This window comes from Scyliorhinus torazame, chromosome 13, assembly GCF_047496885.1.
Source record: "Scyliorhinus torazame isolate Kashiwa2021f chromosome 13, sScyTor2.1, whole genome shotgun sequence".
Lineage (NCBI taxonomy): Eukaryota > Metazoa > Chordata > Chondrichthyes > Carcharhiniformes > Scyliorhinidae > Scyliorhinus > Scyliorhinus torazame.
In genome coordinates, this window is record NC_092719.1 from 210,728,430 (window position 1) to 210,754,067 (window position 25,638).

The 25,638-nt window shown below is 49.2% G+C and overlaps 1 protein-coding gene across 5 annotated transcripts in view; it reads right to left on the reverse strand.

Moving 5' to 3' along the window:
• The window catches only part of dalrd3 (DALR anticodon binding domain containing 3), a 108,824-nt gene that overhangs the window by 17,581 nt on the left and 65,605 nt on the right, over nt 1-25,638 (reverse strand). For 2 of the 5 annotated variants that reach the window (XR_011934226.1, XM_072473016.1), the window contains exons 1-6: nt 17,954-18,144; nt 10,720-11,021; nt 9,306-9,601; nt 6,919-6,971; nt 5,650-5,766; nt 4,629-4,699 (exon numbers count right to left, since the gene is read on the reverse strand). Coding sequence is in view for 4 of the 5 variants with exons in the window: in XM_072473016.1 (XP_072329117.1) it covers nt 4,629-4,699; nt 5,650-5,766; nt 6,919-6,971; nt 9,306-9,601; nt 10,720-11,021; nt 17,954-18,139 (1,025 nt within the window). In the remaining variant the exon portion in view is untranslated. Of the gene's footprint in view, nt 1-4,628; nt 4,700-5,649; nt 5,767-6,918; nt 6,972-9,305; nt 9,602-10,719; nt 11,022-17,225; nt 17,271-17,409; nt 17,541-17,953; nt 18,145-25,638 lie in introns of those variants that run through there. The other 3 variants (XM_072473019.1, XM_072473018.1, XM_072473017.1) reach the window with 3 other exon arrangements.

A 25,638-nucleotide genomic window follows, 5' to 3' on the forward strand; every position in this document is an offset into this window, starting at 1 on the left:
GCTGGGTTTAAAACTTCATTTATCGGAAGTAAATTGTCTTAAGGTTCGTGAAATTGCATATTGCATCGTTAGAAAGAGCCAATCCGGGCAGTATCTTTAATAAGGGCAGTGAGGACAAATTCACTTATGTAATAGCCTCCAAAGGACAGGGTCTATCCAGTGTGAGCGATAAAGGGGAACTTCCCTTTGGAAATGAGAGCTCGACTTCTGCTGCATTAAAGTCATGGCTCCTGGACTAAAGCAGTTTGGTTGCTTACCTTCTCAGAAATGCTGTGGTGCACTGTGAATCCAGAAGGGAAATATTACCAGGTTTAACTTGTTCAATGCAACAAATGTATTACTTATTAAATCTTGCACTGCAAATCCTGTTTCTCCAAGAATTGAGTACTTACTGATTGTATTTTACGCTGATTCTAAATCTTGGTCAGGTCACTGGTTAGTGCAGTAATTTCATTATTTATATAATGGTATTTTCATTCCACCTTTTCATTTGGAAAAAGTGCTGAAAATTGCAGTGTTGTTGAGGGAATTTATGCTTTGCCTAAATTTCCAGTTATTAAAGATATCAAGGGATTTGGGGACAGTGCAGGGAAATGGCACTAAAGTAGAAGATCAGCCATGATCCAGTAGAGTGGTGGAGCAGGCTTGAGGGGCCGAATGGCCTACTGCAGCTCCTATTTCTTATGTTCCTATCTCTTAGCAATATTTGAAGAACCTGAATGTTTGTGGGTGGCATAGTGGCACAGTGGGTTACCACTGCTGCCTCACAGTGCCAGGGACCCAGGTTCAATTTCAGCCACGGGTCACTGTCTGTGTGGAGTTTGCACGTTCTCCCCGAGTCTGAGTGGGTTTCCTCCCACAGTCCAAAGATGTGCAGGTTAGGTAGGGTAACGGGGATAGGGCGGGGAGTGGGCCTCGGTAAACGGATTTATGGTAATTGGTAAAAGGTTCAAAAGTGGGAATGAGGTCCCTCTTTCGGCGAGTCGGTGCAGACTCGATGGCTACATAATGTCTTCTAGAATTCTATGGATTTGCAGAAGTCAAAGACTTGAATTTATATAGTGCTAATCACTCTTTATAAATAACATTTCCACAGACCCTTTACAAGATTGGACACTAAGCAAAAGTTGAAGAGGGTTGGACCAATAAGCATAAGACTGATATATAGATAAAGGGAAGTTTTGGAGGAGGAGATGGTGACAGTACTGCCGTGTAGTGCATATAAGCTGTTTTAAGGGTATAGATGCTGCAAGGATCTTTCCTGCTTATTGCCTTCTTTCCCTTTTCTTTTATTTTGTCATTATAATTATTGATCCATGAGTGATTAATGGACATGTATCTTTCAATCAAGCAGCAGAGGGAATGAGGAATTCTGGATTTACAGGAGGGAATACTCTGCTAGTTTGAACAGGAGCTTCAGACTTTTCGGCACCAGCGAGAGAGATGGGGTGGGACTCTACTTGATTGACTGACTGGGGGTGGGGGGGCAATGAATTGGTCCAAAAGACCGTACTCTGCCTGGCAGCAGGTGGCGATTGGATCCTGTCCCAGTGGAATGATTTTCAGAGTCCCAAGGAACTCAGTTCAACTCCCGGAAGCACAGGGCCAAGGACTTTATCTCTCTCCTCCGTGTTTTCTCCAGAAAGTGCTGTATTTCTGGAACTGCAGAGAACCTGAATGAATGAATCTACAGGAAAACCATTACAGGCTGCAAACAAAGACCAGGACACATGCTCTCTCTCTCTCTCCAGAAAGCTGTATTTCTGAAACTACAGAGCCCTGAATGAATGTGTGGTAAAGCCATGGACTTAAAGTAGAGTTTGAAGAGGGGTAAGGTGATGGATACAACCATCTGAAGCAAGACTCTTCTCCCTTTTATGATTTTTTTTACCTCTTTCGTCCCCTCTGTGTTTGTCTGTCTTGTATGTGCATGTAGAGGGTGCGGGGCAAGTTAATAAGGGGATTAGATAATAATTAACCAGTTGTATTTGCTGCATAGTTAGTTACAGTTCTTGTTATTTAAAGTAATTGTGTTTACATTTACAAACCTGGTGACTGTAATTATTGGGCAGCCAAGGGCCAAAGACTTTGGGTATTTTTCTAAGAATTATTGATTAATTCACTTGGGTTGTGACAAGGTGGGGGGGGGAATTGACCTCGCACTAGCCCAGGGTGTCGTAACAATACAGAAAAGACATGCACGTTAAAGTAGACTTCGGTGCATCTTCGGTTGGACATAGAGCTTCAGATCTAACGTGGGGAGACGTGAAGACTTTGGCTTTATGAAAGCTGAAATAGGTCCTGATCAATTCACTTTTCCTTTATAAATATTGTGCTGAAGTGACACGTTATACAGAAACCAATACACAATGCCTTGGTACTATATTGAGTCAAATGATGTTCTGGGCTTTTATCTCAGGAAACCAGGTTGAAAACTCTCTTCGCGGCCATTTTAATTATGAAATACAATTCTGAATGGGCATGAGTACAAATCATAAAACTGATGATAAAACTAGCACAGTGGGCTAAACAGTTGGCTTGTGATGCAGCGCGCGGGTCAATTCCCGTACCAGCCTCCCCAAACAGGCGCCGGAATGTGCCGACTAGGGGCTTTTCACAGTAACGTCATTGAAACCTACTTGGGACAATAAGCGATTATTGATGCAGCCCAAGTGCAGTTGCCAATTTGATATTATAACTGATGGGATGATCCATTGGACACCGGACATATTGTAGAGACAGAGCATAGATGCTTATGTTTTACATCCAGCAGTGTGGTGGTAACTGGGGAATTATTTAAAATCCTAACTTTGGAGTTAAATATGTCTTAAACCCAATAATTCACTCTCCTTTTTTCCTTCTGCTTCTCTTCTCTGCCCTCTCACCAGATTAATTCCAAAATTGAGAATAAACTACTTTTTAAATCTGGGATTATAGAGTGGATCTGGTGTGATATCTTTTACGTGCAGCACCTAGCCTTTTGTGTGCTGTTGGGCAATAATAACTTGCATTTCATTTCATTTTCATTTCATTTCATTAACATAACACTTTTCAATGTCCTCACGTCCCAAAGCGCCTCACAGCCAAATAATTATTTTTGAAATACAGCAGTCAATGTACACACAGCAAAATGCCACAAACAGCATGAGACAAAGGAATGCTGTTGGCAGGGACTCCTCCACTTTTCGAATGGTGCCTTGGGATCTTTTACATCCACCCACACGGGCAGATGTGGCCGGTTTTGCCTCAACCAAAAGGTACCACCTCTGACAATACAGCACTCGCTTTAGTATTACACAAAATTGTCAGCTCCAGGGGGTAGGGCACTCAGAGATCTGCAGTTTTCAGATGCACGGCCATATGGAAGAGAACTGCATGCATTTTGAAACTTTTATTTTGAACGAGGTTTACTGGAATGTAACCTAATCTACTGCACTCTTACTTCCTTCAAAAGAAACTGACTCAATGGGCCATATGCTCTCTCTCAAAATTCCTGCTCCCATTTCTTGTGTTCAAAAGGCCATATGGTCTATTCCTTTTCCCATTTCTATCATGGTTCAATTCTTCGGTCACAAAGATTATGAAAAGTGCTATCACACACACATTTACATAGCACCCAGCAGCAATCACAACCTTATGATAGCCCACAGTGCTCTATATCATAGAATTTACAGTGCAGAAGGAGGCCATTTGGCCCATCGAGTCTGCACCGGCCCTTGGAAAGAGCACCCCACCTAAGCCCACACCTCCACCCTATCCCCGTAACCCAGTAGCCCCACCTAACCTTTTTGGACACTAAGGGACAATTTATCATGGCTAATCCACCTATCCTGCGCATCTTTGGACTGTGGGAGGAAACCGGAGCGAACCCACACCAACACGGGGAGAACGTGCAGACTCCGCATAGACAGTGACCCAAGCCGGGAATCGAACCTGGGACCCTGGAGCTGTGAAGCAACGGTGCTAACCACTGTGCCACCATTGCCACCCACAAATAGCCAATTAAGGGCAGCACGGTAGCACAAGTGGATAGCACTGTGGCTTCACAGCGCCAGGGTCCCAGGTTCGATTCCCTGCTGGGTCACTGTCTGTGCGGAGTCTGCACGTTCTCACCGTGTCTGTGTGGGTTTCCTCCGGGTGCTTATGTTTCCTCCCACAATCCAAAGACGTACAGGTTAGGTGGATTGGCCATGATAAATTGCCCTTAGTGACCAAAATGATTAGATGGGGTTATTGGGTTGCCGGGATAGGGTGGAAGTGAGGGCTTAAATGGGTCGGTGCAGACGCGATGGGCTGAATGGCTTCCTTCTGCACTGTATGTTCTATGTATAACTACATCTGTGGTGCAGTCACTGTTAAAATGTAGGGTATGTGACAGCAATGTGATGGTAACCAGAAACTTTGGCTGTGATCTGGGGAGAGCAAATATTCCCCAGCATAATTTTCAATGTCAAAAAAGTTCACCCGGAGATTTGTTGACATTGTGTACAAAGAATCTTGGAGTGGTTTTAATCCATTACACAGGCAAAGGCATGTCTGCTTTAAACACGGATAAAGTAATGGGAAAAGACAGCCGGCATTGTGGCACCTCTTATTTTCTGTGCCGATTAGCTGCAAAGGTGACTTACTGGAAGTACTGGACAGCGCTGAGGTGCGAGTTTTCACCAGTTATTTTCACTGACCCACACACGAGGTGCCTCTATGGGTAAAAGAAAAATGTATTTTAAATATCCCACGTACTGGAATCCAGCACCCGCAAGTTAATTACAGAATAAAACTGCTTCGAACATGTTGGGTCGCGGTTTGGTGATTCATGGGCCACACCAATTATCCCTTCACAGTCAGGGGTCATTTCAGTGCCAAATTATGAATATTGCATTCATTTTTGAGAGAGCAGAGGGCGTGACTAAAGTTTTGGAACAGTTTGAATTTCTTGACCTGGCAACTTTAAACTGAAATAGGTATTGTGAGTCATCATAGAATTTACAGTGCAGAAGGAGGCCATTCAGCCCATCGAGTCTGCACCGGCTCTTGGAAAGAGCACCCTACTTAAGCCCATGCCTCCAACCTATCCCCGTAACCCCACCTAACCTAAGGGCAATTTAGCATGGCCAATCCACTTCACCTGCATATCTTTGGACTGTGGGAGGAAACCGGAGCACCCGGAGGAAACCCACGCAGACACGGGGAGAACGTGCAGACCCTGCACAGACAGTGACCCAAGCCAGGAATCGAACCTGGGACCCTGGAGCTGTGAAGCAACAGTGCTAACCACTGTGCTGCCGTGCTACTTAAGTCCTCCACTTAATTCAAATTTAACCTGGTGATTTGAAAGCTTGATCTGCACATCCACAAAGCTCACTTCGATATTCACCCACTGTCTAATTGCGCAGGCCAAAAGAAATAGTTTGATTCAAACACCTGAAGAAACGGTGCAAATCGCACGTGACTGGAATAACCTACCAGGCGGGGTGGAAGGGATGCGGCTTCCAGGCTCCAGGCGTGGAAAGTTCTAATACTAGTGGATGAGCTCCTGAATGGACTCTTATGTTCGAATGGAAACCTTCAGTGGTTCTACCTTGGCCCTTCAGCCTCTCGAGCCTAATCTACCATTCAATAATACAGCCTATCTTTACCCATCGAACCAACCTGAGTCACTCGATCATCCCCGTTATCCAGGATTTGCCAGAGTAGGTCAATCTTCTGCTGTTGAAATTGCTCCTCACAGCCCACCACATGGATCACCAGATACTCCTCAGCATCCTCCTAAAGCACAAAACACATTCTGGTGATTTTGTTAAAACATCTTTACCTCTCAATTTATTCTACTTAGAGCCTTTCAAAGAGCTATGCCAGCTCTTTGAAAGGGCTGTACAATTATTCCCTATATCCCTGCTTTCCCTTTCCTCCAGGTGCTCCAGTTTCCCCCCACAAGTCCCGAAAGACGTGCTGTTAGGTAATTTGTACATTCTGAATTCTCCCTCAGTGTCCCCGAACAGGCGCCGGAGTGTGGCGACGGGGGCTTTTCACAGTAACTTCATTGCAGTTAATGTAAGTCTACTTGTGACAATGATATAATAATAATCTTTATTGTCACAAGCAGGCTTACATTGCAATGAAGTTACTGTGAAAAGCCCCTAGTCGCCACACTCCGGCGCCTGTTCGGGTACACGGAGGGAGAATTGAGAATGTACAAATTATCTAACAGCACGTCTTTCGGGGACTAGTGGGAGGAAACTGGAGCACCCAGAGGAAACCCACGCAGACACGGGTAGAACGTGCAGACTGTAGCCGGGAATCGAACCTGGGACCTTGGTGCTGTGAAGCCATAGTGCTAACCACTGTGCTACCGTGCTGCCCGATAAAAGATCATTGTTATAATTCTCTTTTGAAAATTATGACTGAATCTGATTCCTCCATGCTTTCAGGCAGCGCATTCCAGATCTTCAGAAATCTGATTTTGCACAAGTAAAATCCTCATTACCACCTTTTGCCAATTACCATGAATCTGATTACTCATCAACTATTTTAAAAATCTTTTACTTTGACAAATCTAATCCTCTTCCAGAGTGCCAGGCACCACATCTAACCAAAAAGGTGCTGCCACTTTGCACAGTTTACGGAGTGCAACTCTCTCTTGCGGGATGAACATGTCCATCCATCATTTGGTAGTTCACGGGACAAAACTATCCATAATTTAACACCGAATGTTAGTGACTCTCAGTAAGCCACAGGGGCCAGCTGGTTCAGAAACAGAAAATATCACAATGACAAAATTCTGAGGCTGACATTGAACCAGTGGAGGGAGTTTTACAAGGGGGTGTCCTTCAGCAAACCGACTTGTAGATTAGAACGGGATCAGCACATTTCAGACTTTAGAGCATGTGCTCCATTTGAGGAAGCTATGCTTTCACTGACCTGTAAGACAATGTGTTGAAGCTCTGCTATCTGCCTCAGGGCTTCCTCCTGCACTGTACAAAGTAGAATCAAATATATTAGTTCACATCCGTTAGTGCCGTGGAAGGGTTGGGGGGAGGGGGGCTGTGTGTGTTAATGGCGACTATGGGTGATCCCTAATTCCTTTTTGTCATTTGTTTTGTGTGAACATGCGGGCTAATGTTTGGTGGGAGGATGGGATTGTTGTTATTGATATGGGGATTGACATATTTGTTACTGATTATTGTTTACTGTTGGTGGGTGTAAATTTGGGAGAAAATGTGAAAAAGAATAGAAAATATTTTTTAAAATCATCTGTCAGTGCCAAAAAGTAAATACCTTTCTTAGATCGCATGCACAACAATTGATGCGCCCTAGCTATTAGCTTTACACTTTTAAATGACCCATTCAGTATAGTCTCACAATCGTATCAGACTCCCCATCGGCTCGATACCCATTCTGTATCTATAAATTAGAGGCCTTTGTGTCATTGTGCTGGTTCATGTTGTAACTACGGAGGACGTAATAGCTGAGTTTAAACTCAATGTACAGTTCAGCCCATTAAATTTGCAGTGAGATTTGATCAGTACTTGAGAAAATGTAAAGACGTGTTTGATTTTCTCTTGTCTCCAGCTTCTTGTTGCAGCCATTCTTTGTATTTTACAAAAGCTATAGTTGCTGCTCCTCTGAAGCGTCCTTCCTCTTTGACCCTCCTGAGCTCCAAGGTGGTGAGCACCGCTGCCTCACAGGGCCAGGGACCCGGGCTCAATTCTTGGCGATTGTGTTTGTGTGGAGTTTGCACTTTCTCCCCGTGTCTGCATGGGTTTCCTCCGACTGTCCAAAGATGCGCAGGTTAGGTGGAGTTATGGGGATAGGGCTGGGAAGGGTTTCAGAGGTCAGTGCAGGCTCGACGGGCCAAATGGCCTCCTTCTGCACTATAGGAATTTAATGGTTCCATTCTATGGTTCTAATTACACAATCCCATAAACAGGTCCTCACTGTACTGAAATCAATAATTATTGTACGGTTTCTTCTTTCCCAGGATTGAGAAAATTGCAACCACTTCTCCTCTCTCTCTGTCCTAACTTTCCCAAAAAAACGGCAGTGTTATTTTCAGCGAGAAAATCGGTGCAATTCCCATCGGCAGCGCGATCCGGATTGTAATCTTCAGGCACTTTGATTTTTTTCCCCCCCCACGTGAAAAACACCCCCCTGAGGTGCAAAAAGTGTCTGATTCGCCTGCCCCCGAGGGGGGTCATCCAAGCACTTCAATCAAGGGGACGCTGCATTTAAGCGATTCCACGGCACTTGATCTGATTGAAGCCAGGCAGATGGCAGCCAGGAAACCAGCTCCTCAATTTACGGAGGGGGCCCTCACCCGTAGGCTGGATGCCTTGGAGGAGAGGCGGGCAATAATATACCTTTGTGTTGGCAGGAGGCCCTCCAGCAAGGTAATGAATTCTGCCTGAGGCACAGTGGCAGCATTGGTCAGTGCCAGCAGCCTGATCAAGAGGATGGGAATGCAGTGTCGGAAGGTGAATGACCGACTATGATCAGCAAGGGTAAGTTTTCCCGGTCTCCTCTTGGCACTCCAGCCTTGCGTCGTCCCTGGAATGTCACTTTAAACCCACAAAGTGCCACCTCGCAGGTTCCCAGCACCAAACCTACCAGCATCGTCCTCCAATCGCCCAGCACTCCTGCTTACGGCTATCACGTTCACCATCGCAGAGACACACACCTCAGTGGGTGAACTTAGCAGGCAGATGTCAGCCTCGGAGATCAAGTGCACACAGGAATTCTGCTAGAGTGTGAACTGGTTAGAAGTGTGTAGCTTGCCGGTACTGAGCACTGGTAAACCTTTTCAGCTTGACCAGCTAGGATTCCGATGTTAACTTTTGGTATCCCCTTGCAGGATTTGCTGGGACTGAATGGGAAGGCAATGACAGGTTTGTCTCACCAGACCCCACCCACGGCCGGTTTGAACAATTTACCGCTCAACGGTTTTAAGCAATAGTTTCTGACCAAGATTCCCTCGGTTCCGTTAGGTGAAATCTCCACTCCAATGTGTAGATAAGTCTCTTTCCATGTCTGCATTTCAATGCAATTTCCATCACCCCATGTTATAAATGATCAACCAGATGATTACATGGATAAATATGCAAGTTGCAGCGTACCCACCATATTTTGTATAGTGCTGACTTAACTAGTACGTTTAGAAAATCGTGTTTGACATACAAGAGGAAAATATGGGAATGTCCAGCTTCCACATAATTTTGTTCTGATTCATTATGTTCCCATTTTACTGAAAAATTAGGAATGGGAATTTTCAAACTTCCTCGTTTAAAAAAAAAAAGATAGTCAGGACCTACCCAAAGCCATGTCCAGGTTGGCATCATAACCTCCTAATTCCTTCTCCTTCATAAACTGTCTTAAATGCACCTTGAACACAACGTCTTTCGGAAGCGTGTTATGTGCCTGGTCTGAAGGGGCATCGAACTTCCCGAGCTGTGCATAAACAGACTCCGACAAAACCTTCTTGAGGTTGGAAACTCCTCCCTCGTTGGATGTGGTTGGCCAGGTGGAAGGCCAAGCGACTCTCAATAACTTCAGGAGGTTGCAGGCGGAGGTTTTTTGGCAAAGGTTTGGCGTTGTGTGCACTTCGCAGCTGAAGGAAGAACGGTGGGTTGAAAGTGAGAGACGTTCAATTGACAAGGAAATGAAGGCTGGACCAACACAGAATATTACTGACCAGTGACTTTCCGAAACACTGCCTCCCACAACTAATCCAACCCAAGGTCCCCTAATCCAAGTAGTGGAAATAGTTTTTACACACGAATGTACATTTCTACAGAACCTGTCACCAGGCGCTTTAGAGAAACAAACATTGAGCAGTGACAGAAAACTTCAATTATAACTTCTTTTGATGCTATCAAAGGTATGGAGCTTTATGATGGGGGGGGGGGGGTTCGGGGAAGGAGTTTTAGATAGTTGGGTTGAGATAGTTGAATGCTCTTCCTGCGGGTCGGTGCAGAGGGATGGGGATGTACAAGGGACCAGGTTCAGAGAAGCAGAGTTATGAGCTGTTGTCGGGCGTCTGCAAAGGCAGATTAGGCCAAGGCAGTTTGTAATTTAAATTCAGTGCGAGATTGAGTCAGACACTGAAGTTTGGGTCAAATAGAGTTTGGGAGGTTGGAAGTGATTAAAACAAGGGCCTTGTGGGGCAGGCGATCATAGGCGATCAAAATGAACAGTATGATTGGTGGATAGGATATGCAGTTTTAAGCTCCTCTATGGACTGAAAAAGAGACTCAGACTTGCACACTATGTGACTGCGAGCAAACAGGGAGGGAATAGAACCAGAGGTAAAGGATAATTGTAGCTGTGACGGGGCCTCGAAGTATCACATTTCCTCCCCCTCTTTTCCTGAATGCACCAGTCTGAAATGTCGTGCCCTGGGTATTGGAGGTCCTCGAGCCTTGTGCACTCTGTAAACTGATTAACCGTTTATGAACAGTTTCTAGTGGTGTTTCAATGCAGCTAATAACCATTTTAAATGAATGAAGCTGTTCAAATGGATTAATAATCACAAAGATTGCATTAACTTACACAAGAACGAAGTTAGACTGTCTTGATTTATCTTAAAAAAAGTGTTTTTAAATATTAGCTTCAGCTTGGAGCTTCTGCCTTGCAGGGTACAATCAGTGCTAAAGTTCCACAGACCAAAAGTCTTAAGGTGAACATTGTAGGTGAGCAGGTTGAGAAGGTTATTTAAGTAAAACTCACCCCTGCTGCCGTAACAATACTGCAAGATGGTCGACCAGAAGGATAGTTCGTAAATGACTAACTGTAAGCGATTCAGGTCCTTTATTCCCCTGCAAAGCTGCGCAATTCAGAATCACACATTTCTTCTTTGACGACGGGGCCTTCAAAGGTCTGGTGTAGAGAGGGAGATTGCTCAGGACTTGCATGAAAAGGGCAGGATGGTCCAGGCGAATCACCAGCCCCTTGTCCATCTGCTTGCAGCTCTGAATGTAGTGGCGCTGACGGTACTCCAACAACAATCTTTCGACAAGATCTTCAGGAACCTGAAACCATTTGAAGACTTGGGTTACTTACAATTACTTTGCATCTCAGGGAATAATAATTTAAAACGAAAGACAGAAATTGAGAGTGGCTCGGCTGATACCAACACTCGGAAATATGGGCGGAAACTTTGAGAGGACAACTTTGTAGAAAGATTATACCCAAATTTGGCTTTTTTTCTCCGAGAACCGCAAGAGCGATATCAGACAAAAGCTGATGCCGAGTCACATCAAGGCAAAGAGGGAGGTTTGAAGGAGCATTTCAAAAGAGAAATGGAGGTTTAGGGGGCCAATCCTGGCATTGCTACTAAATCGGGAGCCAGTGCAGGTCAGCAAGCACGGTGGCGATGGGTGAACGGGATTTGGTGTGAAATGTGACTGAGATCCACTTTTACCATTTAGCAATCTTGCGGCGAAGGAAAAACATGGTAAATATTAGAACCTCAGTCCTGGATGTATTGTTAAAACAAGCTGCTGTGTGGACCATGTTTGCTTTGGGCCTCCACCTTGTGGTTGAATTTGGTAAGTGCACTTCACTGTGCAGATCAGACGGATTTCATCCGACATTGGTATGTCTTTGGAAGGTAAGTTCAAATATAACAACCAATCTCCGTCTGCTAGGAAAAGGGGATGTGGGAAAGTAAGAATGTGTCAACTAGTGCTCTTGTTCCTGAATAAAAAGACTTACATTTATAGAGCGCTTTTCAGGGTAGTTGGACAGCTCAACACAGTTTAGGAAACACAGCAGTCAATTTGCTCACAGCAAGCTCCCATGCACACCACTGTGGTAATGACCAGATGATGTATTTTTTGCAATGTTGACTGATATTGGCCAGGACATCAGGATATCCCGCCTGCTCTTTTTCGAAATAGTGCCGTGGGATTTTTTACATCCACCCGAGCAAGTAGACGGGGCCCATGGTTTAACGTATCATTAGGAAGATGGCATCTCCGACAGTGCAGCACGGAGGGAGTGCTGCACTGAAGTGTCAGCCTTGATTTTTGCCCTCTAGGCCAGGAGTGGGACTTGAACCTGGTGACTCAGAGGCAAGCGTGCTGCCAAGTGAGCCACAGCTGATTTATTGCTCAACTTTGAAGTACCTCACCGGCTGAGCTGGTGAAATAACACTTTACTAGAAATGACCAGAGAAAGTTTTGCTCAGAAATGCTTCAAACTTTTTTTTTTTCAAAGGGAGACGCAAGCCAAAACTTCGAACCCACAATCGAAGTGTAATGCTACGACTGGGCCTAGCTCTGCTCCCTTGGTCAAAAGTGCCACAGAAACTCCTGCAATGTGAAGTGTCAACATTTTAGTGTTTTGTATTGTTATTAAATGCTCACATCTATCTGCTGAAACTGGAGCTGAATTTGTGGTGTGATCTCATTGTCACATGTCACCATTGCACCCTCTTTCAGACGGTCTTTATCATACACTTTGCCAAAGCAGTAATTAAATTTAATAAAGCGCTTAGCAAACATGTTCTGCAATACATCCTCTTGTAGCATTTTGAATGATTTAGGAGTGTCTGGTAATTAATAATCATCAAAATAAAACCATGTCATTTCCTTCAGGCTCTATTCCAGGGGGCTGGGCTGGGTTGGGCTGTCATAGGCTCCAGGTGCCGGTGTTTTCTGCGCTTCTCGCCAGAGCCATGGTGCCTGCTTGGCTAACCTCCAAGCATTAGTGCCAGCCCTCCTATGTGCCGGTGGGGGTGAGAAAAACTGTGCACTTCATCATAGAGGACTGCTCAATCCACAGAACGTGGCAGAGGCCTATCCACACTCAACACAGCAGGACGGGAAAAAGCTGGCTGGCTCAGGGACTTGGCATTCGCTGAATGGCTAAGTCTTTATGAATGTACTTCCAATTCCATTGACTGTGTCTCTGCTCCCACCGTTTCTCTCACTGCTTCTTCTTGGTTGGAAAGCACTGCCTTGGGCTGTGGCACAGCGCCACACACCAACCAACCTTCCCGTAACAGCCTTCCCGAACAGGCGCCGGAATGTGGCGACTAGGGGCTTTTCACAGTAATTTCATTTGAAGCCTACTTGTGACAATTAGCGATTTTCATTTCATTTTTTCATTTCAAATCCTCTCATTAACTCCCCCAAGTGCCCTTCCTCCACGTGTGATCCAACACGATGATTGCTTGGTGTATGTTTTCTGCAGCGTATTGACTAACATTCTCACCCAATGTCCATACATATATGCCCAGTTATCTGCAAGAGGCAGAAGACACCAAGCAGCAGTAGGAACCTTGCTATTGTTCTCCTTTCTTAGCCTGTGGGTGGAGGGCAAAAGTAATTTAACTGGTCATAAGAACAGAGAAGCAGAATATATTTTTTTAAAAAGGTGTGAAACTTGTAAATCTTATGTTGAGAGGGACTGAGGTGCACTCAAAAAAGGAACACAAAGTTAGCAAGAAAGTAATAATGCAACTGGCATGTTGGCCTTGTTTGCAATGGTTTTGCCGAGACCACAACTGGAGTTGTGTGCGCAGTTTTGGTCTCCATATTTAAGGAAGAATAAACTTGGACTGGGAGTGGTACAGCAAAGGTTCACTGGACTGGTTCCTGAGAGTGCCAGCATTGTCCTAGGGTGGGAGACTGAATAAATTGGGTCTATATTCACTGGATTTCAAAGAATGAGAGATGATCGCTTTGAAACGTACTAGATTCTGAAAAGTCTTGACAGGGTCAACATCTTGTTCCCCTAGCTGGGGCATCTAGAACAAGGGACAGCATCTTAAGATAATAATCATTTTGGTCGGAGATGAGGAGAAATGTTTTCAAAGGGATGTGAATCTTTGGAATTCTCTTTCCTCGAGGGTTGTGAATGCTCCATTGTTGATTATATTGAAGGCTGGGATAGTCAGATTTCTGGTGTCTCAGGGAATCGAGGGATATGCGGAGTGGGTGCCTGAATGCGATTGAAGCCAGTGATCTGCTGTGATCATACTGACTAGCATAGCAGACTGGGTAGGGTGTATAGTCTGTTCGTCTCCTATTTCTTATGTTATAATCAATTATACTGACTGGAGGTGGAATTGGGACCTTGTCTTTGTCTGTTTAATTGCTCAGGGGATGTGACAAAGATCTTTGAGATTGTTTGGAGCTCAATCATCTCAACCCCAGGACGTCGCTGCAGGAGTTACTCAGGGTAGTGTCCTAAGCCCAACCATCTTCAGTATCTAAGAAGATGGTAATGGTACAGAACACAGTACAATCATCAGTGAGTGTCACCACCACTGACCATGTTGGTGAAGCAGCTGAAGATAGTTGGGGCCTAGGACACTATCCTGAGGAACCCATGCAACCATGTTCTCTCGCTGAAATTACTGTTAACGATTTATTCATTTCATTGCTACGGTTTCATGGCAATTACATTTATGCTCAGTATGACCCCAACCAACGAATCCCATTGACTTCAGTCTTGATGTCTCTCAGTCACCTGCTGCCTTGTTGTCAAGGTCAATCATTCTCATCTCCAGTGGAATTCAGCTCTTTTATCCATGTTCGGACCAAGGCTGTAATGAGGTGCCGAATCTAAGCTGAGCATCGAGAAGCAGGTTATTGCTGAGTAAGTGCCGCTTGATAACAATGTGAGTGACACTGTCCATCACTTTGTTAATGATTGAGAGTAGACTATTGGGGGGTGAATTGGTCCTTTGGATTTGTTCTGCTTTTTGGGGCAGGCCATAGCAAAGGAATTATTCACATTTTCGGGCAGATTGCCGTGTTGTAGCTCCAACACCCAGAGAAGAGGTGATGGTGATTGCCCTTGACATCAAGGCAGCGGCTGACGGAGTGTGATTATCGAGAAGTCCTAGCAAAATTGAAGTCAATGGGAATCACCGCTTGGAAGTCCGACTTAGCAGAAAGATGGTTGTTGGAACTTTGCTCAGGGCTCGGTTCTTTCTGGAGCACAAGTACTACAACTGGGATGTTGCTGGGGCCTATTGCCTTGGTAGTAAAGAGTGCGATCAGCCATTTCTTGATATCACATGGAGGATCAAACAGGTCGGAGACTGATATCTGAGATTTTGGGGACCTCAGGAAGAGTCCGAAATGGATCATCCATTGGACACTTCCGGAGATAAACAATTTGTGCCATAAGTACATTTTCCTACTAAGCCAATGGGAGAAGCTTCAACTAGGATACTTACATCAATATTTGCAAAGGTTATGACTCAAAACCCACCCCGGTCTCAGACTGTCTCACCCAAAATAACTTGTTTTACTACTTTCCACCAAAGAGTTGAATAGACTTGTTTTGGCTCTGCTGTAGCTGCCAGAATATTTGCTGCTGTCAAATCCACTCATTAAATGCTGAGAGGGACTGAATTGAAAATGCTCTGACAATAACATGCACAATTGTTACTCGGAGAGATATGTAATCACTATGTACAGATATTCACGATATACATTAATGATCTGGAAAAAGGAACGGAGGGCATTGTTGTTAAGTTTGTCGATGATACAATGATACGTAGAGAGACAGGTAGTATTGAGGAAGCAGGGGGGACTGCAGAAGGAACTGGACAGGCTAGGAGAGTGGGCAAGGAAGTGGCAGATGGAATTCATTGTGGAAAAGTGTGAGGTTGTGCACTTTGGTTCGAAGTATAGAGGTATAGACTATTTTCTAAATGGCTTCGGAAATCAGAAGCACAAAGGGACTTAGGAGTCCTCTTAGTTCAGGATTCTCTTAAAAGTTAACATGCAGATTCAGTTGGCAGTTAGGAAGGCAAATGCAATTCATGTCGAGAGGGCTAGAATACAAGAGCAGGGATGTACTGTTGAGGCTGTACAAGGCTCTGGTCAGACCTCATTTGGAATATTGGGAGTGATTTTGGGCCCGGTACCCAAGGAAGGATGTGCTGGCCAGTGCTGAGAGTTTGTCATATGAGGAGAGGTTGAGGACTCTGGGTCTGTGCTCGATGGAGTTTAGAAGGATGAGGGGGGAATCTCATTGAAACTTACAGAATACTGAGAGGCCGAGATAGAGTGGATGTGGAAAGGATGTTTCCACTGGTAGGAGAAACTAGAACCCAAGGGCACAGCCTCAGACTGAAGGGATGGATGATCCTTAAAACTGAGATGATGAGGGATTTCTTCAGGCAGAGGGTGGTGGGAAACCGGAGCACCCGGAGGAAATCCACACAGTGACTCAAAGCCGGAATTGAACCCGGGTCCCGGGTGCTGTGAGGCAGCAGTGCTAACCACCGTGTTACCGTGCCGTCCAGTAAGAGTGGTGGACTCACATTGAGGAACATTAATTTACACAGGGCACAAGCCCTGTGGTGGCACCGCTAATGCTTAAATGCTGCTCCCTACCACCCCCAAACAGATGACGATAGTCCCTGCAGCTTTCCTGTGAAATTTGCTTGAAGAGAAAATTCCCTTGGTGTCAGGACTCTTAATTAAAGGTGGGGGGTGGGGGCTGCTGCTGAGCAATGGCTCTAAGCCAAGCCGTGCGTATGTCCTCCAGGAAGTGGGATCAACATGAGCCTGGCAGCCTGAGATAGGGTGGCTGGGTCCCTGGATTCGGTTTCGAAAACATCATGGCTAAGAGGATTCTGTCCGAACACCTCGCACTCTCTGGACCTTGTCCAATGTTTCTCCAGCCCCCCCCACTCCCCGAGGAAAACAGCCTCAAGAACAGGAGGAGACAATTCAGCCCTTCAGGTCTGTTCTGTCATTGGCTCAGATGCTTTGCAGGCATTCAGTCATAGAAGTTTACAGCATTTTATGGCACGGTAGCACAGTGGTTAGCACTGTTGCTTCACCGCTCCAGGGTCCCAGGTTCGATTCCGACTTGGGTCACTGTCTGTGCGGGGTCTGCACATTCTCCCCGTGTGTGCGTGGGTTTCCTCCGGGTGCTCCGGTTTCCTCCCACAGTCCAAAGATGTGCAGGTTAGGTGGATTGTCCATGCTAAAGTTGCCCTTAAGTGTCCAAAATTGCCCTTAGTGTTGGGTGGGGTTACTGGGTTATGTGGATAGGGTGGAGGTGTTGACCTTGGGTAGGGTGCTCTTTCCAAGAGCCGGTGCAGACTCAATGGGCCGAATGGCCTCCTTCTGCACTGTAAATTTTATGACAACGCCAGGGTTCCGGGTTCGATTCCCGACTTGGGTCACTATCTGTGCGGAGTCTGCACGTTCTCCCCGTGTCTGTGTAAATTTGCTCCGGTTTCCTACCACAAGGCGTACCATTAGGGGAATTGGACATTCTGAATTCATCCCTCCGCGTACCCGAACAGGCGCCGGAATGTGGCGACGAGGGGATTTTCACAGTAACTTCATTGCAGCGTTAATGGAAGCCTACTTGTGGCAATAAAGATTATTATTAAAATAGGCCCTTCCGCCCAACTTGTCCATGCTGCCCAGTTTTTACCATTCAGCTGGTCCATTGCACTCCACTGTATCCAGCTCTGTGTTATCTCTGCTCCAATCTCAGTCTGATCTCTTTTCCCCTCTTGAGTTCAGGTGTAAGGTGCTGCCTTGTGGCTTTGGAGGAACCCCGCCCACACCTGGCGCAGCCCGCGTGACCCCCCCCCCCCCTGCCGCGGCTCCGCCCACCTGACCCCGCCCCCCTTCCTGCGGCCCCGCCCCCCTTCCCGCGGCCCCGCCCCCCTTCCCGCGGCCCCGCCCCCCCCCGCGGCCCCGCCCCCCCCCCCGCGGCCCCGCCCCCCCCCCCCGCGGCCCCGCCCCCCCCCCCCGCGGCCCCGCCCCCCCCCCCGCGGCCCCGCCCCCCCCCCCCGCGGCCCCGCCCCCCCCCCCCCCGCGGCCCCGCCCCCCCCCCCGCGGCCCCGCCCCCCCCCCCCGCGGCCCCGCCCCCCCCCGCGGCCCCGCCCCCCCCCCGCGGCCCCGCCCCCCCCCCCCGCGGCCCCGCCCCCCCCCCCGCGGCCCCGCCCACCCCTTCCCGCGGCCCCGCCCACCTGTCCCCGCGGGTACAGTCTGCCCAGGGCTGCTCGGGGCGCGATCCAGTCGCGGCCTCTCAGGTTGCGCTCGCTGCTCTCCTTGAACCAGACGCGGCCGCCCAGCGCCGCCTCCAGCGCGGCCGAGCAGGCGGCCAGGCTGAAATCCGGCGCGCAGGCCGCAGCCTCCCGCCGGCCGCTCTCCATCCTGACTGACCCCACCCCCCCCCCTACGGGAGAGCCACTTCCGGGTCACCGGCGACTTCCGGCTCTATCCAGTTGCCATGGAAACAGTGCCCCCTGCAGGCTGCTAAGTCAGCAGAGGGTGGGCACAGTAAGAAGTCTGACAACACCAGGTTAAAGTCCCAACAGGTGTGTTTCAAACACTAGCTTTCGGAGCACTGCTCCTTCCGCAGGAAAGCTAGTGATTCAAAACAAACCTGTTGGACTTTAACCTGGTGTTGTAAGACTTCTTACTGTGCTCACCCCAGTCCAACGCTGACCCTCCGAAAGAGCACCCCCCCCCCCCATCCCGGTAACCTAACCAAACCTTTTTGGACACTAAGGGCAATTTATCATGGCCAATCCACCTAACCTGCACATCTTTGGACTGTGGGAGGAAACCGGAGCACCCGGAGGAAACCCACGCACACACGGGGAGAACATGCAGACTCCGCACAGACAGTGACCCAGCGAGGGATCGAACCCGGGACCCTGGCGCGGTGAGGTGGCAGTGCTAACCACTGTGATTTTGTGAATTAGTTTGCAGATTCTATACACTTATTCACTGATGTGGTCAGATGTGGGATGTTCGGGGTAGTGCCCTAGGCACAACCACCTTCGGCAGGCTTGGGGTTGGCTGGGGGCAGTCGCTGGTGGGGTCCACGATGTCCAGGATGGGGTTGCCGTGCGGTCGGGGGCGTACGCTTGCACATTATGGGAGGTGACCGTTAGCGAGGTCGCGCGTTTTTGATCGCCGTGAGGTCGAGCGTACCCCCCCTTCTAAGAGGCGCTGGAGGATGTACGCCGACCCTATGCCCGTAACAAAAGCGTCCCTGGTTAAGAGTTCGGAATGCTGAACGGCCGAAACTGCCTGGCAATCGCAGTTCCTCGCCAGGGCGTGCAGGGCACACCAGAAATCTTCCAGTGACTCACGGGGGCGTTGGTGCCGCATGGACAGGAGGTGCCTGGCATAGAGTGTGTTGATCGGCTGTGTGTAGTTCTCTTTCAGAAGCGCCATGGCCTCAGCGTAGTTGGGCGTGTCCCGGATAAGAGGAAAAATATCGGAGCTCAGCCGTGTGTACAGGATCTGTAGTTTCTGTGCCTCTGAGGGTGGTTCTGTGGCTGATCCAATGTAGGCTTTAAAGCGAGCTAGTGGTTGAAGGCCGACGTGGCGTTGTCTGCTTGAGGGTGCAGCTGCAGGCGATCTGGCTTGATGCGGAGATCCATCGCTGTAAAATCTCTGCGTAATAAATTGATTCACTGTCAATTACGACGAGACGAGAGCAGAGAGTAATCGAGGCTTTATTACGCAGAGATGTATGGCCTCCGACAGCTGCTGCCGAAATGGCTGCAGCTCGGTGATCACATTTATACTCTGCCTACTGGGCGGAGCCAGCAGGCAGGGATCTACCCCCGTACCTGTAGTACAGGAGCCTTACATGTCATACATGCACTATATACAACAGTGGTGACTACCACACACATACATCAGACATACACACACAGACACACACAGCCAGGCACCCAGACACACACGTACACACACACACCCAGGCACAGACACACATACACAGACCCAGGCACAGACACACACACATGCAAAGGTACATACAAACACACATACACACACACCCAGGCACAGACACACACACACACACACACAGCCAGGCACAGACACACACACACATTGGGGCAGTTCTGTCTCATTGAATGAGCGATGGCTGTAACCATGATTGCTTTTGCTTCCCAGACTGTGGCTGTGCCCGAAAGAAAATATGCCCAGATCGAAAAAGGTCTGGCGGTCCTATTCCGTGTAAATCGATTTCACCAATACGTTTATGGTCGATCACAAGCCATTGCTAGGCCTCTTCCGTGAAGACAAAACAATCCCGGCAATAGCGTCTGCCAGGATTCAGCGCTGGGCTCTGTTATTGGCTGCTGACAAATACACTTTTGAGCACATCCCAGGGCCCCAGATTGCGCATTCTGGTGTGTTGAGCCGTCTTCCCCTGCACATCGAATCCGCAAACCTCCCTATGGCGGAAGAAGTGATTGCTGTCCTGAATTTCATGTACTCCTTGCCCATCACCACTTGTTTGTTCGTAGCTGGAAGCAAACTGACCCTGTACTTGCCAAGGTGTGACATCTGGTGCTATACAGTGGGCAGCATCGGCAGCTACCAGGGGAGTTGAAGGCTTTCTGCTCAAAATCGTGGGAACTGACCGTGGAGAACGGTATCCTCCTGTGGGGTGCCAGAGTTGTTGTCCCGGCAAAGGGACAGGCTGTTGTGTTGAAGGACCTTCACAGCGGACATCCCGAGTGTCCAAAATGAAGATGCTTGCGAGAAGCTACTTTTGGTGGCCGGGTTAGGAGACGGATATCGAAATGCTGGCCCAGGAGTGCTCCCATCTGTTAAGAGCACCAGAAGCTCCCCGTGGCGGCATCCCTACAGCCTTGAGAGTGGCCAGGGCGCCCTTCGGCCGGTGTGCATGCCGATTACACTGGTCCTTTCTGCGGTTCCATGTTTTTTGTCCTGTTGGACGCCCGCTCAAAGTGGCTGGGAGCCCACAATATGGCGTTACCTCCCAGAAGACCATCGAGCAATTGTGCATTTCCTTCGCCACCAATGGGATTCCGGAGGTACTCATGGCCGATAACAGTGCCTCTTTCACAAGTGAAGGGTTTGTCACTTTTGTGAAGAGCAACAGGCTTCACCACGTCCGCACCACCCCAATCATCCGGCATTAAATAGTTTGGCAGAGAGGACCATGCAAACGGTTAAACGGGGCTCAAGAATTAGATGTCAATGGTCTCAAGATGGGAAGGATTTTTATTCGTGTACAGGACCCACACAGTAACTGGGATAGCCCCTGCTGAGATGTTAATGGGTCTTGGACTTCATACATGGCTGAGTACGATTCCATCGCTCATCGGCGCAAAGCATCGTAACCAAGATTTGCAAAGCCGTTGCCCAGTTTGACATCGTCCTCTTCGCCGCTTCCCACTGACGCTGCGGTGTTCGTTCGTAACTTCAGTGACGGTGCTCGCTAGCACTCTGGGATTGTCGTCCATCAAACTGGACCAGTCTCTTACCAAGTTCGGGTCCAGTGGCAGCTAATGAAATGACATCTGGATTGCATTCACTCTTGGAGGTTGCTCCCTCAAAAAAGGCTTGTTCTGGATCCTCCGGCTCCATTGCTGAACCAGCCTTCTGTGATGCCTCCAATCTCTCTTATAATCTTTATTAGTGTCACAAGTCGGCTTACATTGACACTGCAACAAAGTTACTGTGGAAAGCCCCTAGTCGCCACACTCCGGCCCTTGTTCGGGTACACTGAGGGAGAATTCAGAATGTTCAAATTACTTAACAAGCACGTCTTTCGGGACCTGTTGGAGAAGACCAGAGCACCCGGAGGAAAGCCACGCAGACATGGGGAGAACGTGCAGACTCCGCAAAGACAGTGACCCAAGCTGGGAATCAAACCCGGGTCCATGGCGCTGTGAAGCAACTGTATTAACCACTATGCTACCTTGACGTCGACATGCCCAACATTGTGCCTTCCGACTCTGAGACACAGACACCGGAGGTCTTGGATGCCGACTCCGTAGTTCAGCCGCCACCTGGTGATCGTTCACCACGCCGTTCCTGCTGCAGATAGCGTTCACTGGTGCTCTCGTGTAGAAAATGCAACAGCCAATTCGCACACAGAAAATTCCCAGACTGCAATGAGATAAACGACCAGTTAAACTGTTTTTTGTGGTGATAAAAGATCAACTTCAGCCAGGACATTAGGGAGGAAATCCCCTGCTCTTCATTGAGCTAGTGTCATGGAATATTTTACAGCTAGGGTAAACACCAATAATGGTTTGGCAAAATGGCCTGTTCCCGTGATACAACTTTCATGTCAGCCTTTGCTCAGTGATGCGACCGTCAATTCACTCAAGGACTCGTGTCGGAGTAAAACAGTGGTTTTAATTAACTATCAACTTTGCCTGCCTGCGACTGGTACATACTGAGGACAGTCCCACAGGCCAGCTACTCTTATACTGCTTCAAAGGGGCGGAGCCATGGGCTGAGCCTGTACATGCTCCAACATCCTCCAACATCTCCCCCTTGTGGGTGAAGCCATAAAATGGCCCACAGATAAAATCCACAGGGTTAATAACACAGAACATAACTGGTGAATTAACTGTATTTACAAACATAGAACATAACTGGTGAATTAACTGTATTTACATTCACCACATTCACCCCCTGTAAAAAAATAAAGTCCGGCAGGGGTGATGGGTCACAAGTTCAGCCGGTCCGGCGCCCGAATCGTACGCTGCGACCGCCGAAGCACTGGTGGGTGTTGCAGCCGCTTCAGGTGGCTGGGGAAGTGGGTCCGGTGCAGCCCCAGGAGTGGACTCCGGGAGCGGGTCTTCCTGAGCTTCATTCCTGCGGACTGGTGTGCCAGGTGGAAGGGAGCACAGGAGCCAAATGGGCGCGGGGGCGCTGAGCATGGGAGAAAGAGCGGGGTACAGCGCGGGGGGTACTGTGGACGTAGTGGTGGCAGAGCCTGCGGGTGCAAGGTCTCGTAGGGAGACGGTGTCCTGTCGACCATCGGGGTGCTCAACATATGCATAGTGCAGGTTTGAGTGCAGGAGCTGGACCCTCTCTACCAAGGGATCGGTCTTATGGGTCTGAACGTGTTTCCCGATGAGAACCGGACCCAATGTCATCAGCCAGGGTGGGAGCGAGGCCCCTGAGGTAGTCCCCCTGGGGAAAATAAACAAGCAGTAATGAGGAGTCTGGTTTGTGACCGTGCAAAGGAGGGACCTAATAGCATGGAGCGCATCGGGTAGGACTTCCTGCCAGTGGGAAACCGGGAGATTCCTGGACCGTAGGGTCAGTAGGACGGTCTTCCAGACCGTCGCGTTCTCACTCGCCACCTGTCCGTTTCCCCAGGGGTTGTAACTGGTAGTCCTGCTCGAGGCAATGCCTTTACTGAGCAGGTACTGAAGCAGTTCGTCGCTCATGAATGATGAGCCTCTGTCGTTGTGGACGTAGTTGGGGAAACAAAACAGGGTGAAGACACTGTGCAGGGCTCTGATAACAGTGGGGGTGGTCATATCGGGGCACGGGATGGCAAACGGGAAACGGGAGAACTCATCAATAATATTGAGAAAGTAGGTATTGCGATTATTCGAGGGGAGGGGCCCTTTGACATCGATACTGAGGCATTCAAAGGGCCGGGACTCCTTCACCAGGTGGGCTTTATCTGGTCGATAGAAGTGCGGTTTACACTCCGCACAGATTTGGCAGTCCCTGGTTACAGCATTGATCTCCTCGGTGGAGTAGGGCAGGTTGCGGGCCTTGATATAATGGGCGAGCCGGGCGACCCCCGGGTGGCAGAGGTCGTCGTGGATAGCCCGCAGTCGGTCTTCTTGCGCACTGGCGCATGTGCCGCGGGACAGGGCATCTGGGGGCTCGCTGAGCTTCCCAGGGTGATATACTATATCGTAATTATAGGTGGAGAGTTCGAATCTCCACCTCAAGATCTTATCATTCTTGATTTTGCCCCGCTGCATATTGTCGAACATGAAGGCTACCGATCGTTGGTCGGTGACGAGGGTAAACCTCCTACCAGCGAGGTAGTGCCTCCAGTGCCACACGGCTTCCACGATGGCTTGAGCCTCTTTTTCGACCGAGGAGTGTCGAAGTTCAGAGGCGGTGAGGGTGCGTGAAAAAAACGCTACCGGCCTGCCTGCTTGATTGAGAGTGGCGGCGAGAGCGACCTCTGATGCGTCGCTCTCCACCTGAAAGGGGACGGACTCGTCCACCGCGCGCATCGGGGCTTTGGCGATGTCCGCCTTGATGCAGTTGAAGGCCTGCCGGGCCTCGGCTGCCGGAGGGAAAAGGGTGGCCTTAAATAGTGGGCGGGCTTTGTCCGCATACTGGGGGACCCACTGGGTGTAGTAGGAAAAAAATCCAAGGCACCTCTTGAGGGCCTTGGGACAGTGAGGGAGAGGGCGTTGCAGGAGGGGGTGCAGACGGTCAGGGTCGGGCCCCAGGACCCCGTTTTCCTCGACGTAGCCGAGGATGGCTAGCCTGGTGGCGCGGAAAACGCATTTCTCTTTATTGTAGGTGAGATTAAGTTTTTAGGCGGTTTGGAGAAATCGGTGGAGGTTGGCGTCGTAGTCCTGCTGATCATGGCCGCAGATGGTGACGTTGTCCAAGTACGGAAACGTGGCCCGCAGCCCGTACTGGTCCACCATTCGGTCCATTGCTCGTTGGAACACCGAAATCCCGTTCGTGACGGCAAAAGGGACCCGGAGGAAATGAAAAAGGCGGTGGTCTGCCTCAAACGCCGTGTAGTGGCGATCCTCCGGACGGATTGGGAGCTGGTGGTATACAGACTTCAGATCCACCGTGGAGAACACGCAGTAGTGCGCGATCTGATTTACCATGTCTGCAATCCGGGGAAGGGGGTACGCATCAAGTTGCGTAAACCGGTTAATGGTCTGGCTGTAATCAACCACCATCCGCAGCTTCTCCCCTGTCTTGACGACCACCACCTGAGCTCTCCAGGGGCTATTGCTGGCCTCTATGACTCCTTCCCGCAAGAGACGCAGGACATCAGACGTAATAAATATTCTGTCCTGCATGTTATATCGCCTGCTGCGAGTGGCTACTGGCTTGCAATCAGCGGTGAGATTAGCGAAGAGGGAAGGAGGGTCGACTTTCAGAGTAAGTAGGCTGCACACAGTGAGTGGGGGCAGGGGTCCGCCAAAGCTAAGCGTCAGGCCCTTGAGATTACATTGAAAATCAAGCCCGAAAAGGAGGGGGGCGCAGAGGTCTGGGAGCACGTACAGCTGGAAATTAGTGTACTCAGCGCCCTGTACCGCTAAGGTGACCGTAGTGCACACTCGGATTTATACCGAGTGCGACCCGGAGGCGAGCAGCGGCTTACCAGATCCGGGTGGATGAAACTCTCGGTGCTCCCGGAGTCAAACAGGCAAGGTGTCACGTACCCATTAACCCGGATGGCCATCATTGAGCTCTTGAGGTGCTTGGGTCGCGACTGGTCCAAGGTGACTGCGCTGAGTTGAGGGTAACCGGCGGCGTGGTCGGCTGTGCTGGGGCGACGCCCCAGTGACTGTCCGAGCAGGTCGTACGCGTCGAGCGGCGTAGCAGATGGCGTCCAAGATGGCGGCCCCCATGGATCGCATGTAGCCGGCCGCTTGGGGGAGGATGGCCAAAATGGCGGCCCCCGTGAGTCGCACGTGCTGTGCGGAGTCGGCAGGCACGCTGCCACATTGCGAGGTCTGCGGGTCTGAGAGTTCGGGTCCTTAGGCCTGGCGAGGCAGACCTTGGCGAAGTGCCCTATTCGGCCGCAACCGTTGCACTGCTGTCGAGGGTGTTGAGGCTGGCCGCAAAAATAACAAGGCAACCCCCCCATGATGAGCAGGTGGGCGCGCAGCACAGGACTGGGGTAATCTCT